Genomic DNA, 19,491 nt, shown 5'->3' with positions numbered 1-19,491 from the left:
CCCATTCAGCAACTTGATGTTAATAACGCCTTTCTCAATGGCATCCTTCAAGAAGAAGTGTTCATGACACAACCACCTAGGTTCATTGACCAGACCAAGACAAACCATGTTTACCGACTCCACAAAGCTCTCTATGGCCTCAAATAGGCTCCTCGTGCGTGGTACATAGGCCTCAAGCCGTTTCTCATTCAATTTGGTTTCAAAAATTCTTATGCGGATACCTCACTCTTTGTCTATCGCAGCAACGGCCTCACTCTTTATTTACTTGTTTATGTCATCGACATAATTTTGACAGGAAACAACTCCACTCTTCTTTCTGCCTTTGTCAAGGCTTTGTCAAATAAGTTTTCTCTTAAGGATCTTGGGTCCCTGCGGGATTCAAGTTCTTCCCGCATCTACAGGTGTTCTCTTATCTCAACAGAAATATTTCTCTGATCTCTTGGCCTCTATGAAGATGCTTGACTCCAAACCTTGTCTGACTCCTATGGCTGCAAACACTAGTTTGTCTCTTCATGATGGTAGGCCGCTTGACTCTCCAACTAAGTACCGAAAGCTTATTGGTTCCTTCCAATATCTGTTGATAACAAGGCTGGATATTGCTTATAGTGTTAATAAACTCTCCCAGTTTATGCACTGTCCAACTCAGGTTCATTGGGCTGCAACTAAACGTCTCCTCCGTTATCTCAATGGCACCTCAACATCATGGCTTAGCTCTTCACAAAGACTCTCCTATGAATCTTTATGCGTTCTTAGATGCTAAGTGGGCTGGTAACAGGGATGACTGCACCTCAACCACGACATATATAGTGTTTCTAGGAAGGAACCCGATTTCGTGGTCATCAAAGAAACAAAAATCTGTTTCTTGGTCGTCCACTGAGGCTAAGTACCGATCTGTTGCTCACACTGCATCTGGACTCCATTGGCTGGTTTCTCTCCTTCATGAGCTTGGTGTCAGCTCAAGCACTATTCCCACCATCTATTGTGATAATTTAAGTGCTACCTATATGTGTGCAAACCCCAAACTTCACTCACGCATGAAACATGTTCGTATAGACTTCCATTTTGTGCGTGATCAAGCTGCTAAAGGAAGTCTTCAGGTCTTCCATGTTTCAAATACTGATCAGCTTGTCGACCTGCTCACGAAGCCCCTCAGTACAAGACAGTTTCAGTTTCTTCGTTCCAAAATCTGTGTTCTTTCAGGATCACATATTTTGCGGGGGGATGTTAAGTAACTGGTAATGTTGTACATGATATGTACAGTTGTATAAGATATATACTGTTATTATTAATATTTATCCTAGCTATTATGATGTAATAGGATTCTTTAGTTTATCTGTATCATAAACTTGTACTTAACTGTGGCTTAACTTCAATAATAATACAACTCTACATACATCTGTCATCTTTTATACAAATTGCCATGGAAGTTGATTATTGTTGCTTATATGCATGCGCTTCTATTTGTGATCCAAAGCTATGGAATTCCATGGTTTGCAAGAAGTCTTCGAGAGACATGTGGAATTAAGCAATGAGTTCAGATAACCATAGATTTGCCTATACAATGGTTAACTTAAAATATACATATGTAAATTTTTTTTTTTTTTTTTTTTTTTGCTTTATCTTATAATTGATCTTTTCCGATTAATATGAATATTATGCTTTTTCTAAAGTATCCTTCTTACCCCCAAAAAAAAAAATTCAAGAGAAACAAAAGGAAAATACAACTAATAATAATAATAATAATAATAATTTTATTTGATTGGCTTGTGAGGGTCTAGGAAAACAGTAGTTTTACTACCGAATTCTTTCCTCTAAGAGACAATATTACAATAATGTTTTATTTATCAGTAACTATTGGAATTATATGTACCTTTATGAGAATCGCATTGTATATTGAAAACTGATACTTTATGAGAATATAATTATCGTTATCAATTAAATTTTATTTTGGCCAAGTCCTACCATGGGAATTACTTTCTAATTAAACTTACCATTAAATTTATTTGAAACAGATATGGGGATCGGGAATGAATCATAGCAAGCCGCCAATACAGATAAAAAAAGATGAAGTATTGGAACAGGGTAAGAAAAGATGAAAACAAAGACTTGAGTATCACTTTGCCAGGATTGTATTCATGGATTCAGACTTTCAAAGACAGCCTTTTTCCTGGTTATTAGAAATAACATTGTATACTTTATGTGTTAATTTTCCTCATCATATAAATAAACATTGGCCAAATCCTACCATGAGATTTACTTGATAAATTTACCATTAAAATTTATTATGGCTACCGGGATTAGAAAATTTATGGGGAGGGACATAATGCAAATCAAGTTGATAACAGAGGAATTGAAGAGAAAGATGATAGTGACCAGGATCCCAGGTTACAAAAAGACAGTATGGAGAAAAACTTTGACATATTAAGGTTGTTTCAAAGAAGTCTAAGCAGAGTTAGAAAGAAAAAAGTGAGAGGAGACCAATCCTGTTCATCCTTGAGCTTTCTCTGTTTTTAATCTGATATATCACCAGAGGCAGAGATCAACTAGTTAAAATTCAACCAAATCAATGAGGATTTTTCACAGCATGCTTTGGCTTCATTTTTCACAAACTCCAAAGTTGAAAAGATAAATATGACCCATCTATCAGCCACACCTACTATCTTTAAATTCAAAACAATGAAGAATCAATTGCTCTTCCATGGCAAGCGCACAAACGTATGTCTGCAGAGCAAATAACAGAAATTCACATTTGAAAATCTTATACAAATGAAATAACAGCATATATTGAAGATATTTAATTCCTAATCAAGCCTTAGAAGATTTGAAACTCGTATCACTAGAGTAGTGACCATGAACTCCACTACAATCAGACAATCATAACCATTGTGAATCATTACTCTAAGATAATAAAAAGCTAATATGTTATCATTAGTCAAGGGGCAATGTAAATCATTCAGTCTTTACATGATAATATTTAGTCTGTCTAATACCAAATAGTAGTGACCATAAACACCCTGTTAATCAAAAACCACAATCCGACAAAACATAAACACGAATATTACTCTTAACAAAACAAAAAGCTAATTTGTTATCATTAGACACAACGTAATATCTGCCAACTATACACAAACACTAGATTTAGCTTTTTCAGAACTTCATTGAAGGCACGATCCAAGGCACCGGACCAGCTACAGCAAGTATATTTTGAAATGAAGTCCTTGTTTCAACAGTTGAATAGTATCTTATACTGCCATCCTCCAAGTTGAATTCTTGAATTTTAAATTCATATTTTAGATTATTCTCATGCCGTAGACGCCATGGCTCCGTAGGTGCAGTCGAAAAGTAGATTGAATTTGGCCTACATCCCGGATACTTCGAGGCTAAAACCAATATGGAATGGTTTTTCCCCACAAATAAGGAATGGCCATCCAAGTTGGCAATAGGGACGTGCTTGAATCGGCCATTCAACTCCACAATTTTGAATGCATGACGAGAATCATCAATCTGGCACACCATTAGCAGATCACCTTTGGTGCTTTCAACAAGACAGAAACCACCCTTTGAACCATAAATTTTCTTCAACTTGGGATTGAGTTCCCCACAAATCTTGATATCCAGAGAAGACTGATGTCTATTTTCATCACTAGTATCACCACCATTGATTTTTTCAAGAGATACAATACCACCATTGCAGGCTGCAAGTATGCTACCTTTATAGAATGCAACACTCTTAAAATAACCATCATTGACTGTCTTTGAGTAGGTCCAAACTTGATCACCAAATTTCAGATGGGCTACCACATTGTGATCCATATTAATAGCCATAACCTCAAAAGATCCCGAAGATGGGTCTTTTGAGAATACAACATCATCAAACAGAGAAAGCCAATCAACTGCAGCTTGTAACTGGAATCTGCCACTAAATGCCTTTTTACAAACCGGTGGTAGACACAAAACGGCACCGGACAAAGGGTTCAAAATCATTAATGAAATTAAATTTTCCGAGAAAATTAACCAACCGTGAGAAGAACCTTGACACCTTTCCATGCGGTTGAACTTCTCAGGGATAGGGATGCGAAGCTTGATGTTCGAAAATTTGGAGGTGGAAAAGTCGTACAAAGTCAGCTTCTCTTTGCCATTTTCGTCCAAAGTGATGACCAGCTGCCACGGAAGTTGTTGGTTGGTTAAACTCATACGCTTCTGCTTGTGTTTGTGATCTGAAGCTATGGAATTCCATGGTTTGCACACAGCACCGAACCTTACATAATCAGAAAGAGCGACCAATTTGTCTAAGATTATGCCCAAAATATCTGCTTGAAGATGTGCCCAATCTGGTGAGGTTAAAGATAGTGCCATTGAAGAAACTTTGAAGCTCTATGGCAGAGGAAATTAGGGTTTTTGTTTACAGTGATGACCTACCGAGAACAAGAACAGGGAATTAGTTTTTTTTTTTTTTTTGGTCCCTCTGTTGTTAATTGCATTAACAAGAATTGGGAATTAGGGCTTTTATTGGTCCCTCTGTTGTTAATTGCATTTGAGACATTTTACTTTTGAAATTTGGTAATTTTGACCTTCTGTTTTTGAATTTTACCATATTGAGCCCTCTGGGGGCGTTTGGTACGCAGGATAGATCCGGATCGGACGGGATCGGACAGGATAGATCCGGATCGGACAGGATCGGACGGGATCGAATAGTGCAATACTGTGTTTGGTATAGTTCTGGACTGAATGTTGGACTAGTTGTCCCATGTTTGGTGCAGGATCGGACTGGATTAGATTATTTTATAATTATAGTATTTATTTTGTTATATATGAAAATATTTAAAATTATATTTATATTTACAAAAAAATTAAATATTATATTTAATTAAAGTTTTATTATTACTTATATTTAATATGTTTTGTATAGATATTTATATGTTCAATTAATTAATAATAAAAATAATTTAATGATATTTATAACACATTTGTAATTTTTTTTTTAACATCCATAAACTACTTAAAATATTGTTTTCAAAACCAATTAAAATAAAATTACTAATCATGAATAACAATTAAATACAAATAAAAAAAATTGACATAATATTTAATTAAGAACTTGTTAATAGCATAAAAATATCCATCTTCAATTCATACATATAGATATATAGATATATAAATAAATGTCACATGTAGTTGCACTTTTAACAAATATGACATCAGTATATATATATTGGATTTTGTCCAATCAGATAGAAGTTCTCTGTGCTGCTGTGCATAATGTTCTTCAGCTTCAAAGCTAATCTTGAGTTTGTTAGCAATAGTCTTAACTTCTGACTGAAGCTTTTGCACGAGGACACTAGACATATCTATTTTACCCATAATGTTTTGTACATCATTTTCAAATTTCTGTTTAATTACAAGATTATCTGATTGTGCTGCATTTAAGGACACTTGAGCCATATCTCTTACACTTCTTTCAGCTTGTAAGTCATCATGCAATGATTGCAAACTTGATTTCAAACCATTAAGCTCCAGTGATAGCTTGGCAGATTCCTCAGTTTTATCTTTTATGGTCATGATTTGAGCTTCCTTTTCCTGTGACAATGCTGCTGTTTCCAGAAGACAATTTTCATGAGTGACATTTTGTAAATTTGCTTCTAAAGCTTGATTATGCAGAGCCAGGCTGTTGCATTTTGTATCACAGGCATTTTTGTATTCCTTGAGATTGTGAACCTCATTGTAGCATCCTGCAGCTTCAGCATCAGTAATTCCTTGGACTCAGTTGAAAGCTCCAGCTGCTGTGTAAGCTTATTAATTTTATCTTTCATCAACCTGAAGTCAGCACTTGCATCAAGCAAAGTTTCCTGTAGAGTTTTTGAGAAAACATCCAAATATACATTTAATAAATGCACTTCATAGACTTCTTCTTCAACCTTTTGGTAAAGTCCCTTCTGCAAGAGGAGAGATCTTTTCAAATCCTCCGAAAATATATCCGCATCTAAATTTTGTTTCTTTTCCTCATGAAATTGATTCTGACACTGCAACAGTCTCGCAGCATGACTTTCCTTTGAATCCAGTTTCTGATTCTGAGCCATTTCTTCATACTCCGGAAAGCTTGGCAGGGAAGATTCTGAAAAAGCTTGCTTAATAAGGTTCTCATTAGTTTCATACATGGACAGAACCTGGGAAGAAAGTAATTCGAGGTCCTTCTGCAACTGGTCTACAGCAATGGAGTAATTCAAGCGTGCCCTTTTCAGTGCTGCTTCTGCAGTAGCGGCCCTTCTTTCAAGATCCTTGTTGAGAGAATCCAAATCATGCTATTTCATCAGCATGATTCTGTAACGAGCTCACCTCCAATTTAAGCTCAACAACAGTAATATAATAGTTTATACTTCATATACGGTCCAGACAAGTCAGGTCACATGTGAGACATGTCAGGCATAAGAGAAAGTGATGCATCATTTTTCTATAGAGAAAGGAAACCAATAAATTTTTCAGGGGAACTTACTCAAATACTTCCAATCAGAATTCGCATATGTACCACAAAGGATCAACCATTGTTTGCATCAGAATACACATAAATCTTTCAATACAAAAAAAAAAGTGCAGCCTAGAAAAAAGACTTTGATATATCTATTCTCAATCAAAAAGAATACAGCTGTAAATTATTAATTCAATAACAGTTCATGCATTAATTATAAAAAAAAAGGTTGTTCATTATTTTTTTGTTAGAATTTATGTTAGCAAACAAAGTTCATAAAAAAACCAATATCAATTCATAAGCAATATCATAAAGTTGGAAAATTAAACAAAAATAGTTATAGACCTTGTCCATCTGATCATTGATGGTATCGTCAGAAAATAATTTTCTACCAGCAGATTCATCACATGTAGTCTGCAGACCTCTCTCTCTGAGCTCCCTTTGCTGCTCAAACTCTCTGAAAGGGATTACAACTACAAATGAGCATGTTAAAATTAGATAACCCATAAACTTTAGATGTTTTAATGCTGTACCTGAAACCAGTTTTAGAAGTTAGCAGCTGAACAGTTACCTGGCATCAGATAAGGTAAAACATTTGTTAAATGGGAGCTCACAATATTCTGACAACAAGTACACAAGCATGTTTCATGGTCAAGGTGGACACCACATGCCACCAGGTTGCTGCTATTGACAAATCACATAATACAGAAACACACACACACACACACATAATCATGCCCAACTCAGAAACAACATTCAGAAACTCTTACATGTAAAATAGCTCCAGAGTCACATCCCTGAAGAGGCAGTGCAACAATAGAAGGCTTTAGTGCATCAGCATAATGAGCTAGATTGATGTTAGCCTCACCAAGGACACTAGATCGTGAAGAACCCTGATTCCAGTGAGATTTTGGCCAAAGAAAAGGATTTTCAGTTAATACAAGAGAAGTCACCAGAATTCTCTCCAAACAATTTTTTGTATCAAACTTAACCAAACAACTTTAAGTAAAACAAGACCCAATTAGAGAGAAAACTTGAATATAAATTCCTAGATCCAACTGCCTAGCTTTTATTGCCAGAAATTCTACACAATCTAATAATTGTCTAAACATCTAAGAAAAACACCAGCCATTGAACCTAAACGCATATATGCTTTTCAAACTTGGAGCATTAAAAAAAAAAAAAAATGCAAACATGATTGATACTTTGTTCATGTCAAACCAGGACAGTTGATTTTGATGAGCTGAAAAAACAAAAAAAGAAAAAACAGATAAATCTCATCTAAAATTGTCAACACGCCAACCTCTGAGTGATGTTTCTGCTATACTGCTGCTTAAAATTGTCAACACGCCAACCTCTGCGTGATGTTTCTGCTATACTGCTGCTTAAAATTGTCAACACACCAACCTCTGCGTAATCCTTTGAGCTATACTGCTGCTTCCTTTTAATCAAAATGGGAGTATAATTTAATTATGAAAAGTACAGTGCACATGCAAGCTTTAAATAACCTGTAGAGAAATAATAATATATAAAATTACACAATTATATAGTTATCGTCATGTCCCCTCATATAGCTTGATTATAGCTGCCACATGCTCTCAGCTTTTTTACAGTCTTTTGTCCTTTTCTTTATTATGAAAATTCATAATTTGTTCATATGTCATTTTAGTATTTTTAGTATGAATAAGTTGCAATCTTTATACAAATTTGTTCGAAGACTAAGTTAAAATCTTTTATAATCATTTTTAAGTTTTCTTTTTGAACTTTTGCAGCAGATTAACAAGAGACTAAGACCAGCAATATCGATGTAAATTGAACAAAATGCCTATGACAAAGCAAAAAACTTATTTCTCATATCTAGATTTATGGAGGTTTTTGGACTGTAAACGAGACACCATATTTACCAGGTGATGATGGCAGATCGATGAAACAGAGGAAGGATGCAGCAGAAGATAAACTCACCGGCCAGAAATGCTTCGAAGGGTAGTTTGCCTCCAAAATCAAGCTTCTTCCTCCTGAATATCAAATCAAGCCCTAACATAAATAGATCAAAGCTTATTTCGCAGATCAACAAATGACATTTCCCAAAAATATTTCATAATTTTTTAGCTAAAAATTAAGGTAAAAAACAAAGAAAAATACAAGATGATGATGATGGAAGATTGCCGAAACAGAAGAAGAAGACATGCTCACCGGCCAGATGCTTCGAAGGGGATGGTGATGCGAGATCGACAATGCTTCGAAGGGGGCGGCCAGAGATGCTTCGAAGAGAGCTCGGTGGGACAAAAGTGACCCAGTCTCCAGATGGGTCAGATTTATCCCCCTCATTTGGGATAAAATGATCTACGGGACAAACCTGTCCCCCTCCCATTTTCACTTTCCAAACACCGGACTGGGACTGGGTCCTGTCCTGACCTGCCCAGTCCGGCGTAACACAGAGGATTCAATTGGAGTGATTCTAAGCATGAAAATGGTATTATATTAATGATTTAAAAACAGAGGATTTAAATTACAAAATTTTGAAACTAAAGTATTATTAACTTCTTCTTTTTTTTTCTTTTCTTTTTTTCTGTAGGAAGTTTAATTTAGAATATTTATATATCAATTACAACTGGGAATGGAAAAACAGAAAAAAGAAAATGCAGAAACACAAGAAAACTGTGAAGTTGAAAGTTGAAACTAACAGAATATGATGATAAAGGCGAGGAGGTACACAAAAAAATAAATAAATAAATAAAAGTTACCCATTTTTTGTGATCTTTGACCAGTTAAGCTGCCATATTGACAAAAACAGAATATGATAAAGGCGATGGGGAACAAACAAAATAAAACCCAGTATTTTGAGATCTTTGAGTAGTTAAGCTGCTATATTAATGAAATTGATTAGATTAGAATGAGTTTCTCATTCCCAATATATATATATATATATATATATATCTCCAAGCTTTACCTTTTTCTCTTTATATATGTTGATTCACTTCAAATCTTTATCATCAAGAAATTTTAATTAATTCGACCGAGTAAAGAAATCTCAATGTCCAAACATCCTAATGATGATTTTTAATAGTATTATATGCATATGAGCTATAGTCTTCATGAATACAACTTGGATTATTATGTCCTTTTAGAAAACTACTATGCCTTTTATTGTATATAGTCCTGAAATAATTTTCAAGACCAGTTTGATACCATAAATGGTGTACATATTAATTTAGGTTGGTGCTTTGAGTAGAAGAATCTGCTTTCAACTTCAGTTCACTGTAAGAGAGTGTAGAAAACAAATTTCTAATGCCTCCTTTCACAATGTTTACATGTTTTATTGTTATTATTATTATTATTATTATTTTCTCTTTAAACCTGTGGCTAAGTATGAAAAGGCCTAAGTGTAATTTGAAGCAAAAACCAATTACACACGACGTACCTAAATTAAAAATGATATAGATGGAAGGAATAAAACTGCAACTTAGCCTACCATTAATCATGGCAACATGAGTTATGGATGGACAAAAAACCAACCCTGCACCAAAATTTAGGCTTTTCATAAAAATTGCAGTGTTATCAAAGTTAGAAATGAATGCATGTTTATTAATTAATGCCTTTAAAATAGGAGTATTGTATTCTTTGAGAATAGTAGCTATCGAAGTACAAACCCAATTCCTTAAATGGGAATATGTGGAAATTAAGGAAACCCCTGCTAGCTCTTAATGCCATGTAAAGTTTTGGGTAATTGGTTTGGTGGTATGAGTAAATATTTGGTAGTAAACAGGCGAAAAAGAGTGGTTGTTGGAGTGAAAGGGAGTAAATAGCTAGGGAAAAGAGTTAAAATTATCAGCATATAATTAAACCTAAATTTAACACTGCATTGAAGGGAAAACCGTTTATTTTTAGCCAATAAAGAAATAGAAAAAATGCCAATATTTATTATGAGGAATTGATAACCAAATTACAGAAAGAAAACTAGTCTTAAGATTCTTAATTACTTTCCAGTATTTCTTAGAAGAATCAATATTAATGCACGTAATTCCTACCACTCTCTGCCCTATTTAATTAATCCCTTTACTCTTGAACAACCACTCTTAATTTCTCCTATGTACTCATCTCCTTTACTCCCTCAATTAAGCATTTACACATTGCTATTGCTACCAAACCAACCCCCCTTTCCATATATAGCATTATGTTCCCGTTCTACAATTTTTCGTACTATTTCATTTTCAGCTTATTTAATGCAAAAGTCTATGAAGGGGATAGGGGAAGATTATTTTTTTTGGGTTTATCTTGGTAGCAAGGAATTTCTGTATTGTGGTTTTGTACAAAAGAAGCAAATCCATCTTCTAGCTGACGATACATGGATTGCTTGCCTAGATAAAGCCCAATGAAAGAGTATTGGTTAACCTCTACCGTCTGTAAAAAATGATAATACTATTGGTTGAGTTGTCATAAGAGAATTCCATATATATATATAGTAGTCCTAGCTTCTAGATTTAATTTCAAAGTACTTGGACTGGATAACATATGTTTCAACCAAAAAAATAGATCAAGGGGATACAGTATGTAACACACAAACACACACACATATACACACATATACATATACACACACACACACACACATATATATATATATATATATTATTGTTGAATGCAGTATTTAAAGCGAAAATAAATTAATATATGTTACATATAAGTAGTAACTGTACACAGCATCTTCATCCAACATTCCTATCAATATTGGCCAAGTCCTACAAGCCCTTGGATACACAAGAACATGTGGGGAAAAAAAAAAAAAAAAAAACTAAAATTACACATTTTACATCCAAAGTGAACAAACTAAAGACGCCATAGGCATAAAAATATCCTAAAAAGTAAAAAATAAAAAAACGCACATTAACATTAAATATCTCATTTGAAGGAGCACAGTCATTGTATTTGCAAAATCTAAAATACATGCATCATTTTCAATCAACAAAGACCTCCAATTTCATCAAGCTAAAGAGAAATCTAGTTGCTTGCTTGAATATATACGAAATTTCGGTAGTCTCTCTATTTGGCTCTCTTTCCACCCAAAACAAAGCTAGGGTCACCAGTTCAAGCCACTTAAACATATTTTTTAAAACTTTAATAATTAATGAAACCTTAAAGATTTATGTTAATTAATTAGGAAATTGCCCGATTGCATGCTGCAAATTTTGTATAATTCCTGCTTTTGTTCGACCATTCTCTCTGTTTTTATGTGGAATTCACTTTTCATGTAACAATCAAGAAATTAAAACTCAATAATTGAAAAAAAAAAAAAAAAAAAAAAACCAACAACAACAACAATCTGAACGTCGTACTCCAACTTGGATGAAACTATATTATTTTTCCTTCATTGTATAATGTTAAAACATTTAAAAAGAAAAATCAAAAGAACCTTATCTCATCTATTATCTAGAAGGTTCAAAACAAAAGATTTAAGATTTCATCCTTAAAGAACTTTCTCTTCCTTGAACCTATTCAGAATGTAAGTCCTTAGAGGAAATTACAGAAAATCACACTTGAAATCAAAGAACAATTGAAATAGCATCTATAGATAATTAAACTATAAGTTCTATAATGGGCAAACCAGAAAAGAATAATTTATAGTGTCAAACTTATATTTGCCAAGTCCTACATACTTTTTGCCCTTGGATGGCATCATTGCATGAAGAAAGGAATCCACAAGCATGCATGAAAATGTCCAAAACAAATGAGCATTTCTTTAAACATATCCAGTTCTTAATTACAAGCATTAATACTTAATCATCTTCTAGTCTTCTTCTTCCACAGTTAAGGAAAATTGTTCATAAGCCACCTAATTTCCTTCTCTTTGTTGTATAAAGCCTTGCGGTTTTCTTTGTGAATTAAAGCTATGGAATTCCATGACTTACAGACCGAACTGATATGATCATGACAGTTCACCAACTTTTCTAAGATTATAACTAAAAAATTCTTTGGAAGGCATGTAAATTTTGAAGATGATGAGGAGGATTCTCTTGTGATTTTTGCCATTGAAGAAGAACTAGTTAAAATTCAACCAAATCATTAGTTTGAATTGAATCACTTTGCGTGCAGGTTGCATGCATGGATTCAGACTTTGAAAGTCAGCCTTTCCTGATTATGAGAAATTATAATATATACTTCATGAGAATTTAATTTTCCTTACCATATAAATTAAAATTGTCCAAATCTGACCATGTGATCTACTTGCTAAATTTAGCATTAAATTTATTATGGCTACTGGCATTAGATAATATATGGGGAAGGACATGAAGCAAAATAGTGAAGTTGAAAACAGAGGAATTGAAGGGAAAGATGACAAATGCCAGGAGACCAGAATACAAAAAGACGTGGATATGGAGAAAAATTTTGATAAATTGAGGTTGTCTCAAAGAGGTTTAAGCATCTGATATATCACTTAAGGCAAAGATCAACTAGTTTCAACCAAAGCAATGAGAATTATTCAAAGCACGCTTCAGCTTTATTCTTCACAAACTCCAATGTTAAAAAGCTAAATATGAACCAGCTTAGAAACCACATCTACTAACTTGAAATTCAAAACAGACAAAGAATCAATTGCTCTTCATGGCAAATACACAAATGTAAGTCTTCAGAGCAAATAACAGAAATTCACATTGTAAAATCTAAAAGAAATGAAGTAGCACCTATATATAGGTATTCAAAGTAAACTTGACACTCAAACTTTAAAGCATATTGAAAGATATTTCATTCCTAATCAAGCCTTAGAAGATTTTAAACTTGTATCTCTAGAGTAGTGACCATGAACTCCATATTAATAAAGAACCACAATCAGACAACCATAATCATTGTGAATCATTACTCAAAGAAAACAAAAAGCTAATTCGTTTACATTAGTCACAATGTAAGGGGCAATGTAAACCATGCATTCTTTACATGATAATTGCTCTGTTCAAATACCGAGTAATGACCATAAACAACCTGGTAGTCAAAAACCACAATCTGACAAACCACAAACATTGTGAATCGATATTACTCTAAGAAAACTAGAAGCTAATTTGTTATCATTAGTCACAATGTAATATCTAGCCAGCTAAACATAAACACTGAATTAAGCGTTTTAGAACTTCATTGAAGGCACACTCCAAGGCGCTTTACCAGATACAGCAAGTTTGTGGTGATATGTAGTCCCTCTTTCAAGAGTTGAAAATTCTCTTGCACTGTCATCCTCGAAGTTGAACACAAAAGAGATGGAGCAATTTGTCTATGATTAAACCCATAAGATCTCCATGAAGACCTGCCCAGTTTGGTGAGGTCAAAGAGCTTTTCATTGCTGAAACAAGGAAGTTACTTAATTATATGGTAGATGAAAATAAAAGGTTTGTTTGTATGATTTTTATTTCAACGGCTGGAGAGAAAGAAAGGCTATTTCTATTTATATTACGGAGAACAAAACTCGTATTAGTTTTTTATTTTTATTTTTATCTTTTTTAACTATAAACAAAGAAAGTCCTATTAGGTTTAGAAGAATAAACTAATATAGATTTCGCAAAAATAATTATTGGACAGCATAAATTATGTCCATATTGAGCAAAATAATAATAATAATAAAATACATTAGATATGTCCATTAATTAAAAAAATAAAATAAATAAATAAATAAATAAAAACTAACTGGGTATTTCCACTAGCTTCAGTGCTTCAGGTTCTGTTTTTGTTTACAGCGTTTTATTTATTCAGATGAAAAGTTTTGAGCATTCTCTAGCATCGCTCTTCTAAAAATTTCAAAATATTGTATAACATACATAAACTAATTTAGCATCGCTCTTCTAAAAATTTCAAAATATTGTAAAATATACATAAACTAATTTCTCTTATATGTGTATGTATAATAAATATACTTTTTAATATTATTATATTTGTATGTATAATAAACATACTTTTTAATATTATTATTTATATATGCATATATATATATATATATATATAAACTTGAAGGTTTGTATTGTACGGATAATTTAGAAAAAAGAATAATGATATTCATCTATCAATTACAAATGGTATTATTACTTTATTAGTATATATCTACTTTATTAGAATAGCATGCTGACTTAATGAGAGAATTTAACATTGAGATGTGCTAGTTACACTACAAAACAGATTTTAACGCAATTCCATAAGTTTTAAATTTCCATAATACCCCAATTCAATTTTTTTTTTTTAATTTTAGCTTTTAAAATGTCAAATTTGCATTTAGTCGCCGATATCTAGCCAGGTCTGGTCCCGGTTTATGTTTATCTTCCTCTCACTCTAGTCGTTCTCAAAGTTTGAAGTAGAATAAAGGAATATAACTTGTATCTCAGTGAGATCCAAGCCTCAAAGTCCTAGAAGAGCAATTTCTAGTTCTAGTTTTGATTTTCTTTTTTTCTTTTTTTTGGGATTAAATTCATTATTAAATAAGTTTCTGAATACAACTCTAACACCCTGGATTCTATGTCATTTGGAAGCACATAAAAAATATATATTTATTTACTATGGACTCTTGAATGGAAAAAAATTATATAACAAGATATGCAATATGGAAATTTCTTTTAAAGAAGCATCTGTAGTTGATAGCCTGTGCAAGATGATAAATCTACTGCAAACAAATGGTCTGGCAAATTTGTCAAGCAATACAACATCTTGAATGGCTTAGTCTTTAGTTATTTTCTTCTTCGAGGCAGGGCCAGCTTAAGGCAGTGAAGCCCATGCTTAAATTGGGGCCTCTAAAAAAAAAATTAATATGTGTATATTATATATGTATTTATTAAATAGAACATAATTATTAGTTTATTTTGGAAATATAAGAATTTTGGTTTAAAAAAATTTTAAATTATTTTTAATCGATTATTTATTTTTAGGTGAATTCTAATTGATTATTTATTATGATAATTATCTTTAATTATTTTTATTTTGAAAAATAAAATCAATTAAATTCATTTAAATATTTTATATTCTATAATTAATTATATTTTAATAATAAAAGAGAGAGAAAAATATGTTAAATATTCTTTTTGTTTATACATTCTTTTTCATTTGCTCATGCGATTTTTCTCATATTGCTCATTTATTTTCATCATTTCTCATTCAATCATCTTTCATATTTATTTAATTTTGATATTCAACCTATATCATTTGCAATTTTGATTCAGATAACTCTAAATAAAATATAAACTCGTAAGATATTATTTATTTTAATGAATATATATTGTTCATTCTCATAATAACTTTAATTTTTGTTTGTTTACAATAAATTCATGATTTTAATTATTTACTCGTTGTTTTTGCTGTTAGTAAAAAAACTAGACTTTGCATTCTTCTAGTTTTTGCTTTCATTTTTTTATTTATATATTAATTCAAATAAATTGATTAGATTTATTTTGAAAACTACAATTTAAAAAAAAAAATTAAATTCTTCTCCCTATGCATATACTTATTATTTGTTATTAGTGTAGTTTCAGTTGAAAAAAAAATTTCAAAATTGAAATTAATAAAATCTTATTAATATTCAACTATATCTCAAAAGAATTAACCAATTAATAATTTTATTAATTGAGAAATATTATTAACAAGTTTTGAATATAAAAATTTAATCAATAATTTTACATTTAAAAAATTCAAAAAAATATAAATTTTATATAAAAAAATGTATTTTATAAAAAATAATATTTAATTAAGACCCAAATATTTTTTTGACGTAGGTCTCAAAAATTGTTGAGACGGCCTTGCTTCGAGGCAAATATGGCGAAGCTTTGTAGCATTTGGGATCTTGGTACATAAGATTTATTTCCCTAGCTAGAGTACTCTATTTACTCCACTTTTATTATGTTGGTGTGGAAAATTATTCGGTCAAAACAGTCTACAAAGATGGAAGCTATCCCATTCATCGTAAAAATCATCATCGAAATCATGCATTTAATGTTTTGTCAGAAAAAAGTGTACATATATTGACCAAAGAAAGCGGAACTCATTCTAATCAGCTGCACAACTAGCGACTGAAAAAGGCCACAATAAGTCTGAATTTTGATATTTTGGAGGTATATGTAGACCTAGAGTACTAGACTAACCGTGCTGGACTTATTATATTGGTGTGCTGTGGAAAATTATCCCGTCATAAAAGTCTACAAATATGACCTAAACTTTCATTAAAAATTCATGCATTTAATGTATTGACTAAAAAACGTGGAACTCACTGCACATTTTGTGAATGAAAATATCGAAAATAAATCTGAAATTTGAAATTTTTGTGGTACATGCAGACTTCGACTTAGCTAGAGTACTCGATTAAACGTGTTTGACTTTTATTGTGCTGGTGTGGTGTAGAAAATTATCCACAGTCACAAAAGTCTACAAAGATCGAAGCTATCCCACATCATAAAGTTCATTATCAAATAACACATTTAATGTATTGACAAAAAAGTTGTATACTTCTATACATATCTTCCTGTTCCTGGACGATGAAATTCAGAACCACAATATCTTGTAAAATATGTAAATCAAAATCAAAATTACAGATATTGTGTCCTCCAACAAATCATGGTTTTGTCATCTAGTAAAATATTAATTTAATATATAAAGACCCTGTTTGCTATACAGTGATATGAATATGGCTCAATTTGTGATTGATATCGAAATTAAAATTAAAATTAGATGGGATAAGAATTAATTCAGTTTTGTATTTGATGTAAACAAAATTATATTATTTTTTATAGTAATTAATGAAATGAATATAATTTTTCTATAAATTATCGATTTTCAATTAATCAAAATGATTTAAATTAGATTATTTCTTTGTCTAATAATTGTTTAAAAAAAGTTTATCTACTTGACTTATTATATTATTAATATTAATAATCCAAATTTTATATATTATTTTGAATACCGAAAAAGTTTTAAATATAATTGTTATATTGATTAAAAAAAAAATCAAACATGAGAGGAAGAAACAAATATAAACAAAAGAAAAAGAAGAAAAATACAAAGAGAAAAAAAAAATCATGGAAGATAGAATAAGTTAAAACAGATTAACAAAAGAGAAGAAGATTAAAAAAAAATTGAAAACTGAAGATAAAAAAAAAAAAAAACAAAAAAACTCTAGGTAAGAAAAAGAAAAGCAGAAGATAAAAAAAATAAAAAAATAAAAAATGCTAAAATAGAATAACTTTGTAAATTCAAAATTCTTTTATCCTATCAACTAATGCATCAAATATGGATTACAACTATTTTATCTTAATTTTAATTTTCATCCTTCTGACCAAATGCGGTTAAAAAGAAAATCATAAAAATCACTTAGAGAATGACCCAATTAGCGAACTATCCATATATACAAAGAAATTCATATATAGAATGAAAAATCATGAATTGGAAATATAAGAAAAAAAATTATAAATAATAAAAATAAAAATAAATAAATAAGTAGAATTGGGCTAATGGCCGAAAGGTATGCCAGGCCTCGTGGTCCACGAGTAAAGACAAAAGCTGTGCGAGGTAAAAGGACCTGCAGTGGACAACTTAGAAAATTCATCATGACCAAAAGAAGACTTAGAAAATTCATTAAATAACTCTGCGTACAACTCAATACATAACTCTATCAACTTATTTATTGATGACATTAGAATGGGAGTTAAGGTGTCCAAATTAAAGCCTGGTTGTTATTATTATTATTTTTGTTTTCGTTCTGAAATATATATATAGTTGTTAGTTATTTAGGAGACATGCTTATTAATTATAAAATATATAGTTGATTTGAGCCATCTCACTTGAACTTAGATAAAGGTGTGATCCTAATCGACCTTTATTTGATCAAAATTCTATTTTCATTATAATGTACGAGTGGGAATGTGTCAACGAGCCATCAATTATCTTGTTGAGCAGGTAAGCGCCTAATGCATATCCTTTGTTGGATATGCGGGTTAATTCATTAAATCCATTAACACGCCTATGCAATGAAAGATACGGATTAAATGCTCACCAAATAATAAGCAGCTATCCCTACATAGACGAGTTGTGTATATACATATATATATATACACACAAAGAGATTCCAAAATTAATATTAACTTTTTAAGTTGAGAATAAGTAAATTCAATCATTTAGAATATTTTTAGAGCATTTAGATTACAGTGATTGTGATTTATAATGGAAAAATATACTCTATATCAAAATAAGTTTCATTTTGTAAATATTTTTAAATGGTTTTCAATTTTTCTTTTTTTTAAACCTATATAGAAATGAAAAGTTTAACTATCATATAAAACATAAGTTAATTATGCAACTTAGCAAAACTTCTAAAAAAAATTTAAAAACCAAAAATAAACATAAACATTATGGAACAACCGGAAAGTGAAAAGAATATTTGTTTTTAAAATATTTGCATATGAGGTGTTTCACAACAACATAAATTACGTGTGTTGCCTCTTTTTGCTTGAGTCTATCTCTATGTGTACCTAGCATTTATGACTATCCAGTTCATCCATATACATAAAGAAAATGTTTATGATTCAGAAAAAAATAATAATAATAATGTTTATGAGAATTTAGATGTAAAACTTATTATGAAGAGGTTATAATTTAGTGAACTATAATTACGAAAATTATTGTTTTTAACTTAGTTATCTTTGGTGTAACATCCCGTTCCAAAGTACAACGAAAATTTTCCAACTTTGACCGTTGACCGTTGACTTTGACCATTGATCGAAGAGGTCAAAAGTTGACTTTTTGATTTGGATGGAATTCTAGGTTGACTGAGGTACTGTTACAAATTACGCGTTGGCACGAGTTCATAGACTAGTAGCACGTTGAGAACGGAGCTACGGTTTGAAAGTTATGGGCAAAACAAGTTGAGGTCCAAACTGTTCAAGGGGTGCCGAAGTTGACTTTTTATTCATGCAAAGCTGAGCTTTGACTCATGTATGGTTGTGAAGTGCTCGTCGATACGAGTCCGTAGACTAGCGGCACGTCCGATTTGGACATGTGGTTTGAAAGTTATGGACCTG

The 19,491-nt window shown here is 31.6% G+C and overlaps 2 protein-coding genes across 9 annotated transcripts; both read right to left on the bottom strand.

Moving 5' to 3' along the window:
* Window positions 1-2,867: 2,867 nt before the first annotated feature.
* On the bottom strand, window positions 2,868-4,483 carry LOC125423369 (probable F-box protein At1g44080). The gene has a single exon (XM_048477171.2). It carries the CDS (start codon window positions 4,354-4,356, stop codon window positions 3,148-3,150), a length of 1,209 nt encoding a protein of 402 aa, XP_048333128.1. The 5' UTR covers window positions 4,357-4,483; the 3' UTR covers window positions 2,868-3,147.
* Window positions 4,484-5,080: 597 nt separating this feature from the next.
* On the bottom strand, window positions 5,081-8,892 carry LOC107422713 (uncharacterized). 8 transcript variants are annotated; one of them, XR_009638171.1, is made up of 6 exons: window positions 8,657-8,892; window positions 8,368-8,497; window positions 7,767-7,971; window positions 7,234-7,356; window positions 6,997-7,034; window positions 5,081-6,920 (listed from the first exon to the last, which is right to left on the bottom strand). XR_009638171.1 is itself a non-coding variant. In XM_060815248.1 (5 exons), exons 1-4 carry the CDS (start codon window positions 8,832-8,834, stop codon window positions 7,311-7,313), a joined length of 543 nt encoding a protein of 180 aa, XP_060671231.1. In that variant the 5' UTR covers window positions 8,835-8,892; the 3' UTR covers window positions 5,081-7,034; window positions 7,234-7,310. The 8 variants fall into 8 exon arrangements, 1 of the variants encoding a protein (XP_060671231.1); XR_009638169.1 differs by having other exon boundaries at window positions 7,767-7,904; XR_009638172.1 differs by having other exon boundaries at window positions 8,426-8,497.
* Window positions 8,893-19,491: the final 10,599 nt, after the last annotated feature.

This window comes from Ziziphus jujuba, chromosome 3, assembly GCF_031755915.1.
Source record: "Ziziphus jujuba cultivar Dongzao chromosome 3, ASM3175591v1".
Lineage (NCBI taxonomy): Eukaryota > Viridiplantae > Streptophyta > Magnoliopsida > Rosales > Rhamnaceae > Ziziphus > Ziziphus jujuba.
The sequence above is the reverse complement of the archived record's forward strand: the minus strand, read 5'-3'. Positions and strand labels throughout refer to the sequence as shown.